Here is a 25209-nt window from a genome sequence, read left to right as displayed (position 1 = left end):
TGTCTGTCTCAGGTTCTGGCTTTGTTTGAGGAAGGTGAGGAGACAGTCACTGCCTTCGTCGAGCCCTTCGTCATCCTCCTCATCCTCATCGCAAATGCTGTCGTTGGAGTGTGGCAGGTCTGTGAGCACACACACACACACACACACACACACACATGAGCACAAAGGAACAATTGCAATCACAAGGACACATACCTGGCCCTTGAATGCTGTCTTTTACACACACCTAAATAGACTCTCATACTTAGCAACAGTCACACACAATAAATCACGCACGACGGCGGCCTGTTCTGGTCGCAGCCCGTGTCCTTTACTGTGAGCACACACTCCTTCCAGCGCAGCGGCTGAAGGCTCAAAGTTCAAGGGAAGCCAAAATGAGAGGCATGACGTCAGCAGGAGGTGAAAAGGTGAAAGGTTAAGCCGACGGGCTGAGTGGAGGGGAGAGGGGAGGGGGAGGAGGGGCAGAGGGGGCAGACTGGGACCCGTGCTGCCTTGAAGCCTCAAACTGCAGTCTGCTTCGTAACAATCCACACCGTGCAATCCACAGTAAAAATACAGAGGGACGATCAGGTTACCACAGGCCTGGAGTGTGTGTGCGGTGTCTGTGTGCGAGGCGGGGGGGGGGTTCATATCAACCCTGTGGCAGTCATTTGGAAACTATGCACAAGGATTCACACATGGGGGGGTGTGGGGGGAGAATGGAGAGAGGGAGGGGGCGGCTGGCGTAAGTTGGGCTTTACACTTTGAGGCGGTCGAGGGCGGCCATGCAAGAAATCACAGACTGAACTGAACATTATTCTCTGATCAACCTGTTGTTCAGCTTCAGGCTGCTCAGTCAGATGGACATCGCACAGTGCAGACACATGTGGTGTTCACTGCACATGTGGTAAATAATTCATCTGTTTTTATTTCTATCTATTTTCCCTTTTTTTTTTTTTACTATTCTTTGAGATTTTTTTTACTTTTTGGACATTTTGACATATTTCTCACCATCTTTGGCGGCATGGTTAACCACGCCTGTCGCCATAGAAACTAATTGGTATATACTGTATACATATATACTATATATGATGTGGTAACCACCAGAAACAGATTAGCTAAAAGTTTGTGTCTTAAACTCAAAAAAAGCTTATCTTAGGATTTTTCTCCAAACTTCCGCTGTGATTTTTGCTTATATGATCATGAATATTTATAGGCTTAAAAACTAAATAGTAGATAAATTAATAAAAGAAAAGCCTCAATTATCTCTCTCTCTTTCTCTGCACAAAACAGTGCACAAATGTTTCAGACTGTAGCAGATGTTATTACTTTTATCCCATTCGATATCTCAGAAACGCCTTGAGGGAATTTCTTCAAATTTAGAACAAAGATAAATTGATTAGATTTCGGTCATCAAAGGTCAAAGGTCAAGCTCACATAACTGAAGAATTTATCATCATCAACAATCTGACAAAACACTAACATTACCAACTCAAGTCATTTTTCCCAGTTAAATCAACACCATGGATAGTGTTGAGAAAAATGCATTGTAAAGGTATTGCAGGAATATTGTAAAGGTCAATAGTTTAACTTGCACAATTACACAAGTCACTTTTCAGGTGTTTGACTCCTTTACTTACCATATGTAAGAATTAATTAACATTAAATGTGATCTTTTCTTTTCACTTATATTGTAATGTCTCAACATCTGTTTAAAACACCCATCTCCATCCTCGAGGAGCGATCCCTCCTCTGCTGCTCTTCCTGATGTTTGTAGCATTTATGTTTTTCTGTTCCATGTTTTGTGTGTGTTTTCGCAAAACAGGAGCGCAACGCAGAGAGCGCTATTGAGGCTCTGAAGGAGTATGAGCCTGAGATGGGGAAAGTTTACCGGTCGGACAGGAAGAGTGTGCAGAGAATCAAGGCCAGGGAGATCGTCCCCGGCGATGTGGTGGAGGTTTCCGGTAAGATTCCCAATAATGGAGGGTTTGCAGTTATTCAGAAAGTCTATTCAGAATCTATAAACCACTGACACTGTTGTAGTCAACATAGTCCCAGCTCACAGTTAAGAACATAATCGCAATTTAAAAGGAGGAAATGCACAGGAAAAACAAACTTAGTGAAACAAGAGGTAGGACTGTTGATGTTGTTGCATGCTCATGTCTGTGTGGCCTGGACTCTTCACGAGTGGTGTAATAATATAAGAGGAGAAAGCATCGTCCAGTTCTTCATACTTGTCTGCAAATTCTGTTGAATGTGCAATTTTAAAATGCAAATTTAGCTTGGGAAAGGTATGAGCATGCATTCAACGTGCCTAAACACAAATAATAAAAAGGATCCGTGGGTCTGTGTGCATTCTGTCTCCAGTCAGTCAGCAAAAGACAGAGATTTAAATTCAAGTATATTACATTTGTAATACTGTAATGATAAAGTCTTTAGCACTGGAAAACTACATTGGCAACAAAGCAATAAAGTTCTTCTTGTGACAGTCAAATCATAAATAATAGTGATAGTAAGCTACTACATATATATTTAGAGGTTACTTTAACCATGTATCACAGTTATAATCAGGCCAAAGCTCATCTCTGTGGCTTATCCAGGACTTCTTAACCTTGGATCTAGACGGCACGTGTTTTACAGTAATGACGTCTGACTGCTAGTGTGAAGGGAAGGAATGATCAGATGACCTTTGCCCCAGGCTCAAGCAAACAATACAGTTTGTTCATTTAGCCAGATCTCTTTGTTTGACCCCAGATTTAACATTGAGCGCCTCAGCGTCCTATAGCTACTGAATCACCGGCTGCTTTAAGTCGAGTCACATGCAAGTGTGTGTGAGTGTGTGTGTGTGTGTGTGAGTGTGTGCGCAAATACATGGGTACTGATGTCCTTGAGATTGAACACGGGCCCTTTTAAGGCAGTAACAGAGAAAAGGGGGTGGAGGGGAACTGAAGGAACTTTCTGTGGGAAGAAAAAAAAACAAGCTTGAGTATAAATACATTTAATATCGACTCGCTCCTCTGTCTCACCCTCTCCCTCTGTTTGTTGTACACCTGTTCTTTTCATTTCATGATCTCCCCAAGGTCTCCCTCTCTCTCTGACTCTGACTGTGGTATCAGCTTTCAACAACAACACCATCCATCCAGAGTGCTAAAACCAGTCAATCAACTCTACCCCCCCCCAACCCCCCAACCCCTCCAACCCCTCCATACCCTCCCCCATACCTCCATCCTGCTGTAATGCTGCAGTCAGATTGATATGAAACAGTTTGTACTATAATCCTGCAAAAAAGGCAAAAACTGCTTAAAGTAGAAAGGCTAAATCAAATCCGATTGTTGATGAAGTAACTTTTTTGTGTATTTCTCCGTGTGTGTTTGTGTGTGTGTGCATCTAGTTGGTGACAAAGTGCCAGCCGACATCAGGATCATCTCCATCAAATCTACAACCCTGCGTGTGGACCAGTCCATTCTCACTGGTAGGTGTTGCATGACAAATGGGGCGGCCACAAAATGATGTATTTCCATGTATTTTGGTATCTGCTTTGTTCATTGATCACCCGACCCAACACTTGTGTCTCCTATAGGTGAGTCCGTCAGCGTGATCAAGCACACCGATGCTGTCCCAGACCCCCGAGCTGTCAACCAGGACAAAAAGAACATGCTGTTCTCTGTGAGTCTCTCTTTTCCACCTCTATGTTTCCATCAGACCTGACAAACTCCACTTGCTCTCCTAAACCCTTTTTCCTAAACCCCACAACTGTCCCTCCTTCGTACCACCAAATACACCTTTTTTCACAGCACACATTTGTACTTGTTATAACAGGACAAGCTCAGGTGTAACATACAAAATATATATATATATGTGACCATATTTAATTCATGTTTTACATATTGTTTTTGTTCATCTAATGTTTGAGAGGGAGTCTCTTTATTACATCATGTCATTGTGCCTTCTCCTTCTTTAATGGCACCAGACCAGAGAATAAGCACCAGCAGCTGTTTATCTTTTGCTCCCAACTCCTAATATTTGCATAAGTGTGGTGGATGGAAAATGACACCTCAGTGGGTTTAATCTGATCAAATCTGACTATTAACTGATAATCCAGGTGATGTTTCATCATCATCTTTGCTCTGTGCTGTCTAAAGCTACTGAACACCTGCTGTAAAATACACACCTGTAACCGACTGACTCTCTGAGCAATAACACTAAGTCAACAATGACAGTTTTCTAACTATTATAAATTGAAGATACATCTTTATATGTTTTATCTTTTTGCTCCAACAGTGTGTTACTGCCATTGACTTATTACAGAGGAAATAAATGATTAATGCATGCTTCTTCTAAAATCACTATTAAATTAAGCATGTGGCTCACACTGATAAAACTACCCAGTTCTATCAGGGACAAAAAATGATCCTCAGGAAGATACACTGCTACACTTCAGCTCATAAGCTTCACATACTGTACTAAATACCTGTTTCTCAAAACATTGAACCCCTGGCTGAAATTAGTACAATTACACATGCTCCACCTGAGTGTTGTGTAAAATACTAACCAATAACAAGACTAAGAATCTACAGATACGCTGCCAGCTCTGCGAGGTTAATGAGGCTGTAGCCAAAGCACTACCGTCTAAATGCTAACATCAGCATGCTAAGACGCACACAATGGCAAAGCTGATATTTAGCAGATGTACTGTTCACCATGTGCACCACCTTAGTTTAGTGTGTTACCATGCAAACATTTCTTAAGTAGTGGACGAACTGAAATTTTGGCTTGATGATGAAAAGCCAGAGGATCACCAAAGTTATTACAGTTTATCCTGGATGTTAAACAAATTTCAATCCATCCTGCCCTAGTTGTTGTAAAATTTCACCCAAAACCACAAATGCAGACCTCATGAAAGTCAGGGAATCACTAAAATCATCAGGACACATCCTCCTGGAACCATAAACGTTAAAGATGCTGAGATGTTTCAGACTAACTGGTTTTCTGATGAGTTTCTCACTCTCTTAATTTCTGTTCAGGGCACCAATATCGCTGCTGGAAAAGCCACCGGTATAGCTGTAGCAACTGGCGTCACCACTGAGATCGGTAAGATTCGTGACCAGATGGCTGCCACTGAGCAGGAGAGGACCCCTCTGCAGCAGAAACTGGATGAGTTTGGAGAGCAGCTCTCTAAGGTGGGTGAGACAGAGCAGTTTTTTATTTATGTATTCATATTGTGTTCAAGGTTCAAGACCTAAATGACCTAAAATTTGTACATGAAACAAAACTCCAGCTAATATCTAACACATCCCTTCGACTGCCTGTCCTCCAGGTCATCTCCCTCATCTGTGTGGCCGTCTGGATAATCAACATTGGTCATTTCAATGACCCCGTCCATGGAGGCTCCTGGATCCGCGGTGCTATCTACTATTTCAAGATTGCTGTGGCTCTGGCTGTGGCTGCCATTCCTGAAGGTAAACCACTGGGATTAACTTCCATTTGCTTGCCCAAGAAGATTATCATATCTAAGATTCATGTTGTGTAGCTCGTCTATATGAAGCTGCAGCCCCCAGTCCATTAGAAATTAAATGAGGGCCTGTGGCTTAAGATTGATCTTTACAATATTAACACTGGTACACAGTTTAATAACGTCATATCGTGGATATAATACAATTTGTCAAGTTGATTTCCAGTTTGATGCTCATTCATTACTTTGTTGCTTTATGTAGTTTATATCGGTATAAAGTCTCCTCAAAAACTACAACCACGAACCAGGAAAATATATATATAAAAATGTCTTTGGCAATAATGTCTATTGTATATATATATATATACCTGTATATGTATGGCAAGAAAGAAATTCTATTTACTTACTTATACTTTTTTAGGCCTTTTAGAGAGGGAATTGAATTCAGTGATTTTTCAGACTTTTAAAGACCAAATGTTACCTTGTTCTGAGTGAATAGTGGTCTCCGATTTGGAGGTGCTCTCACTCCACCCCGTCACACTACAGTCAGCTACAAACTGTGCCAACACACCTCAGAGACCACAGTCTAATGATGCCAAAAGGACAACATCATCTGCAAACACCGATGCCACCATAATGTCACTAAGCTGGACGCTCTCCAGACCTTCTTCACATCATTGTCAGCGTTGATTTTTGCCAAGAATCTGAACCCAGGTCTGACACTGGCTGCAGAGGGACTGAGTGGCTTGCAGAAGCCCCCTCCCCACATGAATACCTCTGGAGAACACTGCAGTTTGGGTGTGCTCCAACTAATGTGTTAAGGACTGTGTTGGGACCACCAATACTGTCAGCTCGCCAAGTGGCAGAGCCCCTAAAGTCCAGCTGGTCTTGAGCAGACATGTCAGATCATTCTTTATCACCTGTTTTTTTTGGATTGAGAAGACCCCCTTAATGTTTTTGTCCATCTTCCAACCCATCTTACCTTTCACCTCATGTCATCTTCACTGTGCACCTCTCTTTTCCCCCTGCGCTTCAACCATCTGTCCATCAGGCCTGCCAGCTGTCATCACCACCTGCCTGGCTCTGGGAACGCGCCGCATGGCCAAGAAGAACGCCATCGTCAGAAGCCTGCCCTCTGTGGAGACCCTGGGCTGCACCTCAGTCATCTGCTCCGACAAGACTGGCACCCTCACCACCAACCAGATGTGTGTAACTAAGGTGGGTTCATGTTCACAGGTGTGAGGTCTCTGAAAAGGAGAGCAGATCTAATACAGAGACTGTGTTTTTCCCCACGTTTTCATGCAGATGTTCATCATCGATAAAGTTGAGGCCGACAATGTTTCCCTCGGCCAGTTCGACATCTCTGGCTCAAAGTACACCCCTGAGGGAGAAGTGTAAGTGTCAAAGAGTAAAGAGTTCATGTTAAAAAGACACACACATAAAACAGTAACCCATTCTTGCAGAACAATATCTTGACTACATATTTTTGTCATTTTCTATTAGTACAAAGAATAACTTGTCTGTGAAGTGCGGACAGTTTGACGGACTGGTGGAGCTGGCTACCATCTGCGCTCTGTGCAATGACTCTTCTCTGGACTACAATGAGGTCTGCAGAGGATATTTTGTATGTTTACATGTAAAAGACAGATGAGGCTAAAATATACTCACTTTCTTTCTCTCTCTCTCGGCCCATGGTGCAGTCCAAGGGTATTTATGAGAAAGTGGGTGAGGCCACTGAGACAGCCCTGTGCTGTTTGGTGGAGAAGATGAACGTGTTCAACACTGAAGTGCGTGGTCTGTCCAAGGTGGAGAGGGCAAATACGTGCTGCACTGTAAGTCTGCAAAAGATCCCACAGCATATGCAATGTGTTGTCCTATACAAAGACATCTCACTAACACAGAAAACAGGTTCATGTGTCTCCAAAATAAAAGTTTTTGCTATTCTAAATTCATTTTAGTGGCCACATAGATTCAAGAAAGTGGCTGTTATCAATATTTTATCTGAACAATGGATCAAAAGAGCTGTTGAATGTAAAAAGACGTCACATGTTTCAGCACATTGTTGAGGACATACCAGACTCAACCTTGATTTTTGATCTTTTTCATCCAGTTCACTTCTTTTTCCTTCACTTTCTGGCAGGTGATCAAGCAGCTGATGAAGAAGGAATTCACCCTGGAGTTCTCCAGAGACAGGAAGTCCATGTCAGTCTACTGTTCACCTGCCAAGTCTGCCAAAGGCCCTGTGGGAAACAAGATGTTTGTCAAAGTGAGTGCGTGACACATAAACAAAAGGGCATCTCCAAAAACTGTTCAAATGTGGGAACTATATAAGAAATATTGTGGCATTATAATAAAAAAGAATCACAAGAAATAGAGCCAAATATCTGTTCAACAAACACACACAAATGGTTGTCATTACTGTGTCATCAGGGTGCTCCAGAGGGTGTCATCGAGCGCTGCGCCTACGTCCGCGTGGGCACCACCCGCGTACCCCTGACTGGCCCGGTCAAAGACAACATCATGTCAGTCATCAAGGAGTGGGGCACAGGGCGCGACACCCTCCGCTGTTTGGCTCTGGCCACCCGTGACACACCTCTGAGGAAGGAGGAGATGAACCTGGAGGACTCAACCAAGTTTGTAGACTATGAGGTGGGTGACGGAGGACAGATAATGAAAATTGTTTTCTTAGCTGTGAGTGTCTCCACAGGACACTAAACTTTTTGCTCTCTTATTATATCCAGACTGACTTGACCTTTGTGGGCTGTGTCGGCATGCTCGACCCTCCTCGTAAGGAAGTTATGAGCTCCATCGAGCTGTGCAGGGCTGCTGGCATCCGTGTCATCATGATCACTGGTCAGTATACGTGTCATCCTGTATTTTAATCTCCCTTTAGACCAAATAAATGTAAACCTTAACAGCTAAAACTAAATCTTAATTTCTATCTGCCCCTAGGTGATAACAAGGGCACAGCTGTGGCCATCTGCCGTCGTATCGGCATCTTCAGCGAGGATGAGGATGTCACTGGCAAGGCCTTCACTGGTCGTGAGTTTGATGACCTCGCTCCCTATGATCAGAAGAAGGCCGTGCGAAAGGCTTGCTGCTTTGCCAGAGTGGAACCGTCCCACAAGTCGAAGATCGTTGAGTTCCTGCAAGGCTTTGATGAGATTACTGCCATGGTGAGGAGAACAAAGCTTTTGTTGTGTTTAAAAGGCAAATACCATAACTTGTCTCAGGCTAATACATCATTCGTCTCCTCCATTTTCCCCTCTACCCTGCACTAAGACCGGTGATGGAGTGAATGATGCCCCTGCCTTGAAAAAGGCGGAGATTGGCATCGCCATGGGCTCTGGCACTGCCGTTGCCAAGTCTGCCTCTGAGATGGTCCTGGCTGACGACAACTTCTCTTCCATTGTGTCTGCTGTTGAGGAGGGCAGAGCCATTTACAACAACATGAAGCAGTTCATCCGCTACCTCATCTCCTCCAACGTAGGCGAGGTCGTGTGGTGAGTACAGGATATGTATGTGTGTATGGGATGTTGTGACTCTTGTCTGTGACATTTTAGCGCAACTACAAGAAAAAGTTCCAGTCTTTGCATAAGACAAAAAGAGGAACCGTGTCAAAGCTAATACAAAAAAATCTGTCTGTTTTTCAGTATCTTCCTGACTGCTGCCCTGGGTCTGCCTGAGGCTCTCATCCCCGTCCAGCTGCTGTGGGTTAACCTTGTGACTGACGGTCTGCCTGCCACTGCGCTGGGCTTCAACCCCCCTGACCTGGACATCATGGGCAAAGCCCCCCGCTCCCCCAAGGAGCCGCTCATCTCTGGCTGGCTCTTCTTCAGATATCTGGCCATTGGAAGTACAGTGTTTTCTCTCTCTCTCTCTCTCTTTAACTCGGTCTTATCCAGTGAAGCATTTGAGGGCAGGAACATGGACATGAAATTATATACTTCACATTGATTTGATTATTACTGATACTGCAGATAAATCCTTCATCCCCTGTCTGCCTCAATTGACTTTTGCAAATTATGTCATTGCCATGGTAACACACCTACCTCTATTATGGTATTATGCATCAAATAAACATTTGATTTCTTTGACAACATCATCAGAAGCTCTTTGGCTGCCATTATAACTGTACCATCCACATTTTGGTCAAGAGTTTGAGATTAAACACGGTCACATGTCTTTCAGGTTATGTTGGCGCTGCTACTGTTGCAGCAGCCGCCTGGTGGTTTGTGTACAGTGACGATGGCCCGATGGTCACCTTCCACCAACTGGTTCGTATTTAACACGGTTGTCTGTGAACTTCTGCTGTGAAAAATAATTATCTGTGGGACACTGTTAAACTGTAAACTGCTGTAACTCAGAAAACTAATCATATAAAACTACAGCACCTCAATACAAACACACTGCAAAGATGGTTCTAAGCATCTGATAGACTGTGCCTGTTTCCGTCTCTCCCATCAGTCACACTTCATGCAGTGCAGCGAGGAGAATGAGGACTTTGCCGGGGTTCCCTGCGAGGTATTCGAGTCTTCTCCTCCAATGACCATGGCTCTGTCTGTGCTAGTCACCATCGAGATGTGCAACGCTCTGAACAGGTACTGTACTCAAGTACAAATTTGAAGTACTTTTACTTGAGTATTTCGATTCAATGCTACTTTATACTTCTATTCTACTACAATCCAGAGAGTCATATAGCAGCTTTTACTCCTCTGAATGTATTTGTCAACTCTGGTTACTAGTGGACAAACACTGGACTTTTCTTGAGCAGTTTTACACTGTGGTTTTTACTTTTCCTTGTAGTACATGTAGTACATGCACTCATGGAAGTTGCAGCTGTTACTATGATATGAATGTATAACATGTTGAAAACACATGGCTGTGAGTATACAAACACACTCACTGTAACAGTTTCCACTGTGCTGAGATGTTTTTAGAAGCCTAGTCCAGGATGGTGTTCTTCATTATTTGCCATATTTCCAGTTTATTCTTATTCTTCAAGTGTATATTTTCATGCATTCACCTCGACACACACGCATTAATGTACCCCTCCGCCTCCCCGTCCAACCCCACCTCCCCCCAGCTTGTCTGAGAACCAGTCCCTGGTGCGCATGCCCCCCTGGAGCAACGTCTGGCTGGTGGGCGCCATGAGCCTCTCCATGTCCCTTCACTTCATGATCATCTACGTCGACCCACTGCCCGTGAGTCTGGCCTCCTGCACTACATCCATCTCCCCTCCACTCTTCCCTCACACACACACACCGCCTCTGCCAACCTCCATGTTCTCTCTCACACTGTCATTGCTTAAATACTTACAGATGACACACCACTCTGTTGCCCAAATCACTAACAGAGGTGGCGCTCAGGTTGGCACCCAATCAATCCAGTTGCTCGGCTTTGTGAACTTCTCAAATGGTTCATTGTTTCAGTTGTTTCTTAATATCTTGACACAAGTCCCCAGGTGCCCTGTTTAATTTAACTTTGCTTCTTAGTAGCCGAGTACAACTAGTTCCGAGTCATTAAGTTCCAGTTAAGTCCCAAAATCAAGACATTAGCAGTGAAACAGTGAGGATCAGGGTTAAGTGAAGGTCATTATGTCATTATACAGCTGAAAGCACAGCTGGAGGACAAATAGTGTAAAAATAGTAAGAACAGTATCAAATTACCCCAAACATGAAGTTTCTGCACTCCAATCAATGAAATTACTGTTTAGCCATCATATGTGCCAATATTGTTAATATTAGCAATAAGCTAATATGAGTCACCTTCCATCATTACTGCGGATTTATTATGTGCATTTATTGCTTCTTAAATTCATTTAATTTTCCATGTCCCTTCTCCATGATGTGATTTCTGGCTGATATTTATCTGGCAGTTTTAACACAGCACTGCTCTCGTCCACAGATGATCTTCAAGCTCACTCACTTGAATGTGGAGCAGTGGTTGATGGTGCTGAAGCTCTCCTTCCCAGTCATCCTCATCGATGAGCTTCTCAAGTTTGTGGCTCGCACATATCTGGAGGGTAAGCTCTAGTATGATCTCCATAATGTGTAAAAAACTATTTGAAACTCCACACAGACATAATTACATCAGGTTGGTGATGCTCTTGTACTATGAGAAGAGGGATATGGATGAATTCATACCAATTTTCTAGGATGTGATGATGTGCACCTGAGCCTACCGTTACTGTGCCTGAGATTACTATTTATGTCCTACCAATCATAATCACAGTTAACAAGTTAATCTAAACAAAGAATGAAATAAAATGCAGCCACTGTGTGTAGCTACAGTAATTGGGAATAGTTCAGGTGTGAGCTTTCAGTTCATTCAGGTGTTTAGAAGTTGCCAGTTGCTTATGCTAGATATAGAGGTACTTAAAAAATATGTACACATTTTAAAAATACATGGTTTTATCCTCCTTCTTGAACATTTCAGCCTAAACTTTTTTTCTCCTTTTCAATAATTTTCAAAGAAAACATGATTGATTGATTGATTGATTGATTGATTGATTGAATGTTATGGAATAATTTACCTCCCAATTAAATGTCTTTTAATGTATTTTAACTGTTAACCTCTCTCCCCCCACTCTTCTTTTTCTACACTGTTTTAATTTTCTATCCGCTAAATTGTGTTTCCCATTCATTTAATGCTCCTCTCCTTGGATGCTCTTTTTCCCCGTTCCCCTTCTGACAATCCAGTCTAAACTTGTTTCCCCCTCCTACATACCCCTGTAACAAAACAAGGTATTCCCCTGACTCAAGCTAAAGGTTTAAGCACTCTGCATGTGCATGTTTTACAAGTTTCATGCTGGGTATTATATATGTTTAAGTGACTCTGTCAAAGAAACATTGTCTGTTAAGCATGTGCACATGTTGGTGATCTTGGTAATCTTTCTGAACTAATCACTTGCACTGTGAATGTAGCTGTGATCGTGTTGATGGCTGTGAATCTGTCATGAACTGCCAGTAGAAATCTAATAATTGGTATCACAGTATCATATGTAGTGGTGCATAGTTGGTATTTACCATTGGAATATGCTACTTTAGCTTTTAGCATAGGGTAGTTTGTGGATCCTCTGGAGGAAGAAACAGATAATACATAAATTATCTATTTTGGCTTAAAAACTTTTTCCACTTGATATTGTCACAAAGTGAGGAAAAGTTTTCCCATTGTGTGACACAAAAATGAGCACGATACATTTTGGGGAATGATCTTATTTGCTTTCTTGATATTCTTAGATGAGACGATTGATACCACTCTCTGATCAATACAGTGAATACAAAGCTCGAGTCAGCAGCCGGTTAGCTTAGCTTAGCATAAAGACTGGAATCAGGGGGAAACTGCTAGCCTGGCTCTGTCCAAAGGTAACAAAATCTGCCTTCCATCACCTCTAGAGCTCACTAAGGACACTGCATTTTGTTTATTTAGATAGTAAAAGAAAGGAAATGAGAAACAAGAATGAAAAATTCCTCAGGAATCAACACTTTCACAATCAACCACACTGCCAATGACTGTAGCTAGTGGCTAAACGTGAGGAAATAAATTTGTGTCTGCCAGATGTGTCCCCTTTCCTCTCCTTAATACGACCATGATTTCTTGCAGTTGCCAGGCAACCAGCAGAGGCTCTAATCTGTTGATTAACAAGTTTTAGATTTGCTGATAAGTGGATTTTGTTTCCTTTAGACAGAGACAGGCTAGCCGTTTGGTTGCACTGAGCCAAGTTAACATCAGTTTTCTCATCTACCTCAAGCCAACAAAGCAAAACTGCATATTTCCCAAGAACTTAATGTCCAATTCCCTTAAACAAAAAACTATTAGCTCTTAATGTATTCACTTAACCTGGGAACACTGCCATCACCGTATAACTGACAAGTCTTTGTTTTCTCATGCAGGGAAAGTCTAGAGGCAAAGTGCAACAGAGAGTGTCTGAGGCAGAGAGAGCACAGAGACACAGAGGATGGAGAGAAAAGGCTGAGCGCTCCCACTGAAAGCCAGCCTGCCAAGATTCACCTGATGAGATCAAATCATCAAGTGGCATGAATACAACAGAAAACACATAAGCCATCTGAAAATACACCCAAAAAAAGCTGCAAAATATTTTTTCTGTGTATGTACTGAAATTAATATATAGGTAAGAGTTATTAAAACTATTCTGTGTTGATTCTATTCTTAAAGAATAAAGATATGTATTAAAGAAACTGTCAAACTTGGACCTCAGTGTTCAGTTTTCTCTTCAGTTTTGATGTGTATAATTTGCCGTGAGAAGCTGTTTAGCATAGCAGGAATTATAATGTGGTCAACGACACGTAGTGGACCTGGTCTGACAGAAAACCAAAGTCATTAGTTTACAAGAGTTCTGCAGCTGTGAGGAATTAATGCTCAACATCGGTTTGACAAAAACTTCTTTGTGTTTGACTTTGTTACCATCAGTTTTCTACCCTGCTCAAACAAAAGCTCTTCTGTAACTAGTCACTACTCGGCCAAATAACTGTGAATATATTCATGTAGACTGATTTATGACTGTTGCTGCAGCTCTGTGATTACAATTCATGTAGGTTATGTATCATTTTGTACTAAATTACTCTAAGTTCTATTATCTGCATAGGAAGTTTACTCTGGATCTTGGCCTGTGACTCCATACATGAATACGGTTTCAAGATGCATGCATGTTTTTATAAATAGATTCAATAGAAATTATCTAATTAATATATCAAATATGCTGTGTAACAAACTAATATGCGTATTAGTCATAGAAATTTGAAATTTGTCTTCATATTAGGCAACCCTGCATGCAATTCAGAAACTTTATCATAGTATCTAATTATGAATTCAAAGTTTGAAGAAGAAAAGGTGAAAGTCTATCTTTAGTTTTCAGTATGTATTAACACAAAAAAATGGCAAAATGTTACACATTCACATTTCATTGATTTTTTGTTTTAACAACAGGAATACTTAGTAATAATAAGCTTAAAGAAAAAGACAACAAACTAATACAGATAATAAAAATCCCATCTGAAATGCAGTTAATTTAAGAGAGTATATTTTGTATTTATGAATCCATTGCTTGTAGAGGTCTTCATATCTTTTCACAAAGCAGTGTTTGCATGGGAAATTGATTGTGTAGTTTGCATATTAGTTACTGATATAGTGCAAAATCAAGTGTTGAACTGTTGAGTGTTTTGCTGGAGTCATGTCAGTTTTATAAACAGATTATATTTACATATTTTTTAGTACAGAAATAATCGTTATTAGATGTAAGAAAAATGGAGACTGTGAGACATTTAAACAGTTAAACAGTGTCTGCAAAGAATTAACGGTTCATCAAAGATCACTTTGGTCACTAAGCAACAGTTTGAGTCACTGACACCAAACCATCTGTGGAACAAACAGAACCATCATGTCTCCGTTTAGAAATACCATCAGTGTTGCAATACTGTGCTTGCAGCACCAGCTGTGAAGATTTCAGTGGTCACTTTCCCACAGCGTCTGTATTTAATGTGGCCATGGTTAGCTGGCCCTTATTGGTCACTCTAGGCATATTTCATCTTGGTCCGTGCTCTTTGGTTTTCTAAGACTCACGAGGCATCTGCAGGTGAGGAACCAGCTTCACTGACCCCCTCTTCCAGGATTTCCCTGACTTGTTCCAGACTCTCAGCCTGCCGAATTAACTCCAGCTTCACCTGAAGGGTAAGAAAGCAGCGAGTAAATCAACAGTTTGTCACTGATGTATATGTATCAGTTTCTGCAAGAGATAATTGTTTTCACCATTTTTTTTAAATCAGGCTTTTAACCGTCCCCACCATTCAAGCTGAATTCTACCATTGCCCACTAGTTCATACCTGCAGTGACTGGGACAGCTGGACAAAGTCCCTTTGTACAGTCTGGCTGGTTTCAACCTGGGAGCGCAGGCTGATCACTTGACTTCGCAGCTCCAGACACTGTTGTTGCAGGGCCGCCTGACAGAGAGAACGAGTCAAATTAAAGTCCAGTAGTTTGATGACAGATGTGGTACATGTATTTAGGTTTCTCATTGTCTAAATATTGTAATATGGACGCATGATCAAAAACAGAAAACAATACTTCTTTTCTTCTGCAACTGAGAAATCTGAAATTAGTTCATGTGCAATTAATTAATATTTAATTCCCTAAAGCTGAGACAAATAATCTGAATTATTAATTTGAATTGAAGGTTAATTCTTGACTCTGAAAACAGCAGCTTTAGAAAAAAATTTCTCAACTTATTGAAATATTTGGAAACAAGTGAGTTGGGCCGTGTGTTAACATAACAATATGATTAATAATTGTAAAAAATAAAAATATATAAATATATATGAATTATCACTTCTGTCGATCCCTGCCTCTTTAGCTCATCAGCTCATCACAGAATGCAACCAGCCAACCACATAACAATTTCATCACCATTACATTACAACATCACTATAGACTTCACTGAGGCACACAGACAGCAGCTCACATACAAGCATCAACAGTAACACTACGTTTGGTGCTAGAATAAAATTGGGTTTACTTTATCACTGCTGAGAGCCTTGTTGGTGCTCTGTACATGAGAGAGTGCCACCCGCAGGGCTTCCAGTTCAGTGCGACAGGCCAGCAGCTCAGCCTGCAACTGGTCCTTGTGAGCCTGGATCCTCTCCGTCTCCGTCTTCAAACTGGACAGCTGCACTGCACACACAATCACACACAAGGCACAAGGTTGTTTTTTTTGTTTTTTTTTTACTTGGACAAACAATGACATGCATTTTAAAAAGAAAATTCCAGATTATTAGATTGAGTCTTATCTTCTATTGGTGAAGATAACACTGTTCTCACCAAAGGGAATACAAAGGTTAAAGGTGAAATAAATCTGAATTAAATCTGAATGTAATACACTAACCACAAGACCTACTCACTGGCTCACCAGACTAACAATAAAGCATGAGTTGTTCACTCACCTTCCAAAACATCTAATGACAGAAGTTGCAGGTGGGAGCAGGCAGGAAGCGAGAAAAGGAAGAAAAAAAAAAAAAAAAAAACTGTGTTACAGTCAAGCCAGTCAGTACAGGAACACTGCCTACATGAGAATGTAATCCACACACCGTTCTCCTCTGTCCGAGTGTCCAGCTGCTCCCTCAGGTTGACTATCTCAATGCGAAGACGCTCCTCACAGTGCGCCCCCTGCAGATCAGAGTTCAACAGTGAACACACATTGACGCCGTGAGCAGGAGACACATACAGTAAATGCTGCTTTGAGGCTGTGCCATTATCTCTTATACAGGCTGTCAAGCACAAACACAATCTGTCACCTGTACTGCAAGACTCATCAAATGAAAGAAACCAAATAAAAAATGAAAATGACCAACAGATGGTGAAAATACTTCCAAAGCCATGTCAATGACAACTTGGTTATAAAGTTCAATGTTTGTCCAAATATGAGATTTCATAAAAACACAAAATGTTTAAGTGTGTGAAGGTTTGGATAATGTCCAGTCATCTCAGGAGATATCACAAATGAAGAAAAGCAGCACTAAACAGACAGGAAGTCACCTCAAAAGAGGCGTAAGCAAGTGTCTTGCAGGTTTCTGTTCGCTTCACAATGCTATATGAAACTATTGCTGTCAGTATACTGTAGTTGACATGATTCTATATATATTTAATTAATTGTGCTACACTACATGTTTATATGAGTCTTTATAAAATGGATTTAAAGTGAGTTTTCCTTGCTGCAGTACTTGTGGGTCAGATCTACTGTAAATGAAAACCTGAAACAGGATCTGTACCTGCAGTGTTGCTTGGAATGATGAGCTGGAGTCTGGTACCTCTTCCTCAACCTCCTCTCCTTTCAGCCTGCACAGCTCACTGCACATCTTCCTCTGAGAGAGGGACAACTCTGCCTGGACAGAAAACTGCAACTTTTAACACCTACTCAGTAAAGTATTAATAAATTGTATGCTGGCACACAACTACAGACTTGCCCTAGGAATCAAGTGACTACTGTTGGTTTAATGTGGTGGGTGAGTGAGTCATTGTGCACTTGAGTTACACATTTGCAACAAAAAGACAATTTAATTTCTGTTCTTGACATCCTTCCATTTTTTAAATCAAGACAGATAAAATAAAAGTAATCATAAGAATATTTAAAGGAACTGTTCAACATTTTGGGAAACCGGCTTATTTGTTTTCTTACAAAGACTATTGTGAGCAGTCTGAAACCACTCTCCTATATGTACGATAGAGATGAAACCAGAGCCAGAAGCCAGTTAGCTTAACTTAGTATAAAGAGCTTAAACAGCAAGTCTGGCTCTGTCCAAGCTCTCTTTAAAGCTCTCCGACCATCCCTGCCACAATCACACACACCAGGTAGGATCAACAAGATGTCACTCACCAGCCGGCTCTGGACGGCATTCTGCGATTGGCTAAAAGATTTCTGCAAATCCTGGAGGAGGGCCTCTGAGGTCTGGACCTGAGACTGCAGCATTGTAACCTGAACAAACACACCAACATATTAACATGTGTATAAGTTTGTGCATGTCATTGCCACTCTGTGATATGATGTGTACACTATGAGGACACTGTGTGAAACTGACTCACAGTCTCTACACACTCACAGGTGTCTACCCACACGCAGTGCAGTATTACCCACCTGTTTGTGTGTGTGGTTGGTCTGTGTGTCCAGTTCTCTCTCCAGCTCCTCCTTCTCAGCCTGCAGACGACTCACCTCCCCCCGCAGCTCTGACACCTGCCCAGCACAACACAGCACACTCTCATTACACCTGACTGACTGAAGACTGAAAGCATGCCGGAATAAATTAAAATTGCACAGATTGAGGAGAAACAATGTTTTCATGAATATATAAATACACAAAGTTACAATATTTTCAATGTTGAAAGACGTTGTGAAGTACACATCAGTTGTCCCAAAGATATTTTTTCTTCAGAGACAAACTGAAGCAGCGGAAAATTACATTTCTGCAAGTGGATTTCGTGTCTTTGTATGTAAATGTATTACAAAAGAGGACATGCCTGAGCGTTGAGCGCATCCCAGTCGCAGTGTGTGACCAGCCGGTGTCCAGCCGGTGGCAGGTAAATGGCTTCAGGCACCAAAGTTCCTGTGGACACCAGCGAATCTGTGTCGTCCTGAGCATGGAGTTTCCGGGGCAGGGAGGGTGTGTCTAAGGAGAAGGAGGACAACGAGGCCGAGTCGCAGTTCCGCAGTGAAAAATACCCTTCTGTCGTAAGTGGACCTCCTTCTCCCTCTGCCACTGCCTCAAGCTCTGCTGGTTGGCTGTGCGTCTTGCCTGCAGAAAGCGATGCCTCAGCCTCTGTCAGGCTGTTGTTGATCAGTGTTGAGGATTCATTGCTGGAGACTTCAGCATCCATCCTGACTTTCCTCCCACTGATCTAACAGGTAGAGAAAAACAAATTGAGATCGGGTCCGAGAACACTTGAGACACAATTGAAGAAAAACACTGACCATGTTCTGTCCACTGGCTCTCCTCCATTCCACAGGCTGAGACTGAAGAACAGCTATCCTGGCCTCATACTGTGCTGCTGTCTCTTTAAACACAACAGGAGAAGAAAATAATGATGAAGTCATTTAATCCTTCTGTCATATGGTTTGGACAAGATTGCATTTAGTTTTATTAGTAAGAAGTTATAACACTATAAACAAACTTTAATTGTTTTAAAAAGGAGATATATATATATATATATATATATTTGTATCAAATGTCCAACTGAAACTAAAACAACTGATTTTAAGACAACACTGTCAATTATGTTATTTCAACCATCTGACCTCAATTAGAAACTACACAAACAGGAAATGAAATTAAAATGACAACTGTACAGCTGTTTAGTTCCCATTACAAAAAAGCACCAGTTCTTTTTTTAAGAAGTAAAAACTGGTTTGTATCGTTAAAATGAAACCAATTGAGACGTTTCCCATCAGTTAAATATTACTTATGTATACAGTTCCTGCAAACAAGGTCAGAGTGTAAAAACATTCTGTACACTGAATATGCTCATGAAACAAAAATATTCTGTGGTATCCAGTAAATTTTGTTTTTATGTGATATATAAACGAGCATATTTTCTTGTATGAATTTGTATGATTTTATTTATGATATGCTTTTACTGTATTTATGTTAAACACATGAAGTTTCTCTTGTGTTTGTCCAACAATGAAATGCTAATCTCCAACTCTCAATGTTTACCGAATAATACAGAGTGTTAGCATCTATGTGAAAAATGTTAGATGTGACACACATGGAGTCCAGCTTCAGATTATTTAGGCTCTCATTTCTTTCTCCTTACGAACAGACAGTACTGTCTTATTATGTGAAATTACCAGACAATGTGCCCACAAGGACTGTCACAAACACACCATGTTTCACTCTTGCATTTAAACACACAGGCCCAGCCAAACACACACACACACACACACACACACACACACACACACACACACACACACACACACACACACACACTGACCTCTAAGAGCCTCCTGCAAAGACTGGATCTCTTGATCACATTGTTTTTGCAGCTCTGCCAGTTCCTCCTGTTTGCTCAGCTCACAGATCGTCGCCACACCCTGCCAGTGTTCGACCTGAGCTCGGCTATCGGCTAGCTGGGCCTGTAGGCTCGTCTCTGAAAATGACAAACAGATTTCTGTGTTGTGCCTTCATTAAGTTGTTTTGTGGTTGTTTGCATGTGGTAAACAGTCAGGTGATGTCATTAAAAGAAATCTGCATTACTAGCAATCAGACAAAGGAAATACAAAACAATAAGATGAGGTGAAAGCTCATCTGATGTCACTGATCAATACAGGATGTATTCCTAGCATTATTTTAGCTCCATTAAACTACACAGCATGTTTGTGTTATCCTTGTTGTTTACTGTTTGATTGTGCTATAAAAATCCTTAGATTACTCTACACAGGTTGGCCCGTCACATGATAATCTGTATTTTCACAAACCTTATCATGTGCTAGGTTTAGGCTATGGATGACAACACCTGACAACATTCTTACTGTATATGAAAGTATGTCAGGGCACATGACCAGTTGTTTAGTACAGTAGGATATTGATGAGGAGAGGAAATATACTGAATTGTTCCTTCAATTAATTTACTTAATTTATTTTTCAACTAGATGTTACAAGTTAAAGATATTTGACTTATGAAGACATAAAACAATAGAAAAGCAGAAGATTTGCAACATCACATTTGTCCAAATACATTTGTACAATGTATTGTCAGAATAGCTGGCACTGACTTGAATGATTTTGATTAGCCAAATAGGTGCCAATCAATTTTCAGTGCTTTTAAATGTCAAATATACAGGAGGGGGTTCAACTATTGTGGGAATACTTAGATAGCAAAATCACACCTCTTCATCTTTGTGTTACTGTTGCTGCCAAGGCACACCTGAGAAGCCTACTCTGCTTGTCCTCTTCTGTTATCAGAAAACAAGCATCGTTCCAACTCTACCTTGAAAGTTCCCAAACATCCCAAGCGACCTACATTAGTACACACTAATACTTTTCTCAAAGAACACCTTTAAAAACAGTAGTCAAATGTATATAAGTATTTCAGTATACATATGAGGTACTTGTACTTTACTTGAGTATTTATATTTCATGCTACATTATCTTTCGTCTCCACTACAATTCAGAAGAAAATGCACATTTCACTCCACTACATTCATTTGACAGCTATTCATTTGATATGCAAAACACTTTCATAGATTAAACCACTCAACTCAACAATAATAAGGTCACACCGTTTTTCTGCATTGGGAGTACTTTTGATACTGTGAGTACTTTAAGCTAATGTACGACCTTCGCTTGTAATGAAGTACTGTTTTACTGCAGTATTTTCACTTTTACATAAGTAAAGGCTCTGAATACTTCCTCCACCAATGTTTAAACGGTTAGCGGTTAGCTATACAGATATAATACTTGCATTCAAAAAAGTGAAACTGATCTCTCGCAATGAATGAATGTATTCAGAGTAAAAAACCTCACATTAAACTCCTTTTAAGGGGGTTTACAGAGGTCTCCGGACCACAGTTTGAACACGAGTGTTAGTGTCAGCTAACGGCTAGCAACGCGAGTTCGTTTCTACCATCACCGATGCTAACAGGCCGTTTTGTCGGTCCAGAATATCAACAGGTCTCCCTGAAGACAAGCAACAGGTTGAAGTTAATGTTTACTACTGTTAAAGTTGTAAAGAGGTTAGTGTCACATCACAGCCAATCCTGTTAGACCTGAGGGAGATTAAAGTTTAACGGTGTTTTTATTTCTTACCTGTGTCTTCAGTGTTGGAGCTCATCCTCTCGTCAGACAGCTCCCCAGGAAACAGCTCATCGACTGACGAGGAAAACCACTACCAACGGTCAGACAAACCTTTCCAGGTCATGTTTCTTATTTGTACGAACACCGGGACTTTGGTGTGGAAATTATCAGCACAGTGTCAACTTCAGGAAACAACTTTCCCCGGTCTAAGCCTGCGGAAATCACGTCAACCTCCTTCCTGTTCTCAAAAGCCTATCCCACTTTGTCTTGAGTTTTAATCTGCGTTTTATTTGACTGGTTAAATGGTACTAAAATACCAAGAAAAGTGGTTTCAGGTTTTGTTTTTTGTAACTGCTACGCCCATATCCTCCATCCCACACCCTAAGTAGGCTTCCAGTCATGTCCGGTGGTTGGCAGCCCACAACTTCAGCTTGATGTCATATTCTCCCAGTCTCTCTGACTGGACTGACACATCAATGGAGATCTATAAGTACTGTACGGGGGAAACAGCCACAATCTGTTGCCTGGCAACTTGCGCAGCATTCGGGCTTGATGCAGAACACTTGATGGTTTGATTTTCGGCGCACTGGCCGAGCCATGAAGAGAGCAAGAGGAAAGGACAGGACAACCTGTGGCCCAGGAGAGGAACCAGGAATAGGTGAAGAGATGATGAGGGGAGTGAGAAAGGAGAGAAAACCTAAAGTTAAGAGAAGGAGAGAGGAGGAAAATAAGTGAAGAAGAACCAGGAGGAAAGGAGTGGAGAACGCGTGAGAAGAGGACAGGGGAGAAAGTCTGGATTTGAGGAGTGAAGAAAAGAGTAGAAACAGATGAGTGGAAGAGAAAGGGAGGAAAAGAATGAAGGAGAGAAGAGGAAATGAGATGTGAAAACTTATGGAGGAAGCAGGTGAAGAGGAAAGTGGGCTTAGGTAGGTAGATTTGTCTCCGTATTATTTGTGTCACCAGATTGGCAATCCCGTTTTAAATGTGTGATCTGTAAATATAAAAAAGCCTCCACAAATACAAAAAATAAATTTGTTCACTCACAAAAATATCTTCCAAATATAAAACGGTCTGCAAATACTCAAATTCCACGAATAAAAAAATATCTGAGTATATTAATTTAATTTACAAATAAATGAAAAGCATTTGTGAATATGGTCCACTTTCGTAATCCCTGTATTTAACCAATTAATGATGTAGAAATAAAAACTCAGCGTTATATAATCCCAAGACAATTTATGTGCGTGAAATAAAAATCTATGAGTAGTTATGGTTATAGCATTATAACCATTATTGCCCCACTGGTGACCAATTGATTGATTGATTGATTGATTGATTGATTGATTGATTGATTGATTGATTGAAACAGCTACATGTTAGCATGTTTTGGTTTTACTCAAAAAAAGACCAAAATGCACAAAGTGTGACACGTGGTATAACTCAGTCAGCAAGTAAAAAATGACGATGTAAATTGGACTTAAAACTGTTTTTCAAAATTGGCTTACCTGCTCCAGCAGACGTGGATTTTCAACGCAGGTGTTCTTTCACCAAATGGAAGAGTCACGTGTGGGTATGGTTAATTGACAGGGGGGTGGGGGTGACGAGGGATGTCCGCGATGAGTGTCCAAAATGTTACAATAGCACCATCTACTGTGATGTATACCACAGATGGTATAACCACAACTTTTACCAAAAATGAACGTTCCCGGAACGTTTACCAAACTTTCCTGAAAAACTTTAGGGAAACGTTCACGGACAGTAGTTCGCAAATGGTTTCAATTATCCTGAGCATATTATAATGAAAATAACAGGGAGGGGAATATGGATACCCTCTGATGGAGGACTGCTGGTATTATTGGAGAAGATGATATGTTCATTTTTAACAGTCCTGAGTAACCTTAATACAGTATGAAGTTGTTTTACTTTTGTTCCAAGATTGATTCCTAAATCTATATTTTAATTTTAAAGCACTATCTGGGAATGTCCCAAACATATCATTAAGTCTGAAACTCTTTTTCAAAATAAAGAAAAGAAATCCTAAAAATACTGCAAAATTGCCTCATAGCCTTTTTTGCCAATATGGCCAGTTCTTAAGTTCTTGTCTCTGTGTGCTGTAGTGCTTTCACATCTGGTTAGAGTCAGTCTCTTGGATGCTTTAGCCATAATTTTTTTTTTTTTAACAGCTTTCTGTTTTTGGTGCTGGAAGAGGGATCTGCTGATGAAGGTCAGAACTTAAATGGCCTTGGGGAAATGTGTTGCTCTGTCATGGCTTCATGTGGTTTTCAACATCTAATCTAAACTCAAGGAATTGTCCAAGCCTACCTTCCAGCAAAACAAAAATCAGCACAGAAATCTGATTGCATGGATGTTTGTGCTTGTCATAGTGCTAAGTTGCAAGTGCAAAGTGCCTAATTTGGATGCGTACTGTAGTGTATTATCAGCTTTGACAAGGAACTGGCCCTGGAGTTCTGCAGGATAATGTCTCCTCTGTGGAAAGCAGGTCACTTTTCATACTGCATGTTGATATGATCTATGGTTCTTTGATGTCCTTCACAGAAAATGTATGTAATCATGAAACTATCTTATTTGCATCAGCTTTACAGTTCAGTCTTTTTGCACCTGTTTCCTTTGCGCGACAAAGACATGGCTGTACAGGGTCTGTGTTTGGTTTAAAATAGGAAATACTGTAGCTGCACCGGTTCAAGAAATATGGCCACGCATCATACAGATGTCCTTCATGATGTTTTATTCTCTCTCAAGCATCTCTGTCATCAGACACCGTGAAAACTACACACAAAAAAATACAAAAACAACCAAATACACCCGTTAATTGCTTAAACTGAAAACATCAAAGGAACATACAAAAGGTCACTTTTAAACATAAATACCAAATATGAAAAACTAAATAAAAGTACACTACCGTGTGCGCCTCTCCAACCGTGCAGAATATTGTCCTCAGTAGCCACGTTTGGCTCTCCTTCAGCACATGTAGGACCTCTCTTTCTTTTCTTTTTTGTAAAAATATCCCACAATGCCCAGGTGTGACCTCTGACCACTTGAAACCCCAAAAGGTTGCGTTCAAGATAATCTTATATTACAGTTTTAACACATTATAATGATTTCAAACTTAAATTTCAAATACATATAAAATAAACACTGAAATGAAATACCTTTCTCTCAGACAGTTACAAATACACAGAACCTGTAATTAGTTTGTTCTCAGCAAACTTGTGGCCACCTGAAATGGTGATACCAACGAATTTCATACATGCCTCTCTTCTACTTTCATCTAGAAATGTGATATTGAGAGGGAATGCATTCAGTCATAGCTTCATCCATTTGCAGTCAAACAGGATGTGGCAGAGAGTACAGGCAAATAAATAGTATGGGTGTACATGACTATACAGTACATAAAGATTATTATTATTATTATTGAAGATTTGCAATTCCCCCCATAAGATGGCAAGGTTAAGAAAAAGT

At 40.9% G+C, this 25209-nt stretch overlaps 2 protein-coding genes across 5 annotated transcripts; one reads left to right on the top strand and one right to left on the bottom strand.

The window, feature by feature from the left end:
* Window positions 1-13646, top strand: atp2a1 (ATPase sarcoplasmic/endoplasmic reticulum Ca2+ transporting 1). Of its 2 annotated transcripts, XM_023409986.2 has the most exons (21): window positions 1-117; window positions 1805-1943; window positions 3371-3451; window positions 3560-3645; window positions 5004-5159; window positions 5297-5438; window positions 6483-6649; window positions 6737-6825; window positions 6935-7037; window positions 7132-7263; window positions 7572-7697; window positions 7862-8080; window positions 8173-8284; window positions 8384-8607; window positions 8714-8934; window positions 9085-9287; window positions 9623-9708; window positions 9899-10032; window positions 10518-10635; window positions 11339-11456; window positions 13327-13646. In XM_023409986.2, exons 2-21 carry the CDS (start codon window positions 1856-1858, stop codon window positions 13335-13337), a joined length of 2616 nt encoding a protein of 871 aa, XP_023265754.1. In that variant the 5' UTR covers window positions 1-117; window positions 1805-1855; the 3' UTR covers window positions 13338-13646. The 2 variants fall into 2 exon arrangements, with proteins under 2 accessions (XP_023265754.1, XP_087031175.1); XM_087175049.1 differs by lacking the exon at window positions 13327-13646 and having other exon boundaries at window positions 11339-11467.
* On the bottom strand, window positions 12529-22094 carry rabep2 (rabaptin, RAB GTPase binding effector protein 2). Of its 3 annotated transcripts, XM_023409988.2 has the most exons (12): window positions 21742-22089; window positions 19928-20083; window positions 18906-18988; window positions 18455-18832; window positions 18075-18170; window positions 17817-17915; window positions 17212-17325; window positions 16531-16609; window positions 16387-16398; window positions 15963-16117; window positions 15274-15390; window positions 12529-15114 (listed from the first exon to the last, which is right to left on the bottom strand). In XM_023409988.2, the coding sequence occupies exons 1-12, from the start codon at window positions 21764-21766 to the stop codon at window positions 15010-15012; spliced, it is 1419 nt and encodes a 472-aa protein (XP_023265756.1). In that variant the 5' UTR covers window positions 21767-22089; the 3' UTR covers window positions 12529-15009. The 3 variants fall into 3 exon arrangements, with proteins under 3 accessions (XP_023265756.1, XP_087031176.1, XP_023265757.1); XM_087175050.1 differs by having other exon boundaries at window positions 16387-16609; window positions 21742-22094; XM_023409989.2 differs by lacking the exon at window positions 16387-16398.
* Window positions 22095-25209: the final 3115 nt, after the last annotated feature.

Source organism: Seriola lalandi, unplaced genomic scaffold (assembly GCF_002814215.2).
Source record: "Seriola lalandi dorsalis isolate HSWRI2012SDOR001 ecotype SW California unplaced genomic scaffold, Sedor1 jcf7180002054411, whole genome shotgun sequence".
NCBI lineage: Eukaryota > Metazoa > Chordata > Actinopteri > Carangiformes > Carangidae > Seriola > Seriola lalandi.
The sequence above is the reverse complement of the archived record's forward strand: the minus strand, read 5'-3'. Positions and strand labels throughout refer to the sequence as shown.

What these genes read in the sequence shown, in the direction of transcription:
- atp2a1 (XM_023409986.2), top strand. Translation starts at nt 1,856, where the DNA reads ATGGGGAAAGTTTACCGGTCGGACAGGAAGAGTGTGCAGAGAATCAAG. An exon ending in GAAACAAGATGTTTGTCAAA is followed by an intron (nt 7,698 to 7,861) that starts GTGAGTGCGTGA and finishes CTGTGTCATCAG; the next exon opens with GGTGCTCCAGAGGGTGTCAT. An exon ending in ATGTGCAACGCTCTGAACAG is followed by an intron (nt 10,033 to 10,517) that starts GTACTGTACTCA and finishes ACCTCCCCCCAG; the next exon opens with CTTGTCTGAGAACCAGTCCC.
- rabep2 (XM_087175050.1), bottom strand. Translation starts at nt 21,766, where the DNA reads ATGAGCTCCAACACTGAAGACACAG. An exon ending in TTTGCAGGAGGCTCTTAGAG is followed by an intron (nt 18,989 to 19,927) that starts GTCAGTGTGTGT and finishes TTGTGTTTAAAG; the next exon opens with AGACAGCAGCACAGTATGAG. An exon ending in AGGCTCTCAGCAGTGATAAA is followed by an intron (nt 15,391 to 15,962) that starts GTAAACCCAATT and finishes TCTCTCTGTCAG; the next exon opens with GCGGCCCTGCAACAACAGTG.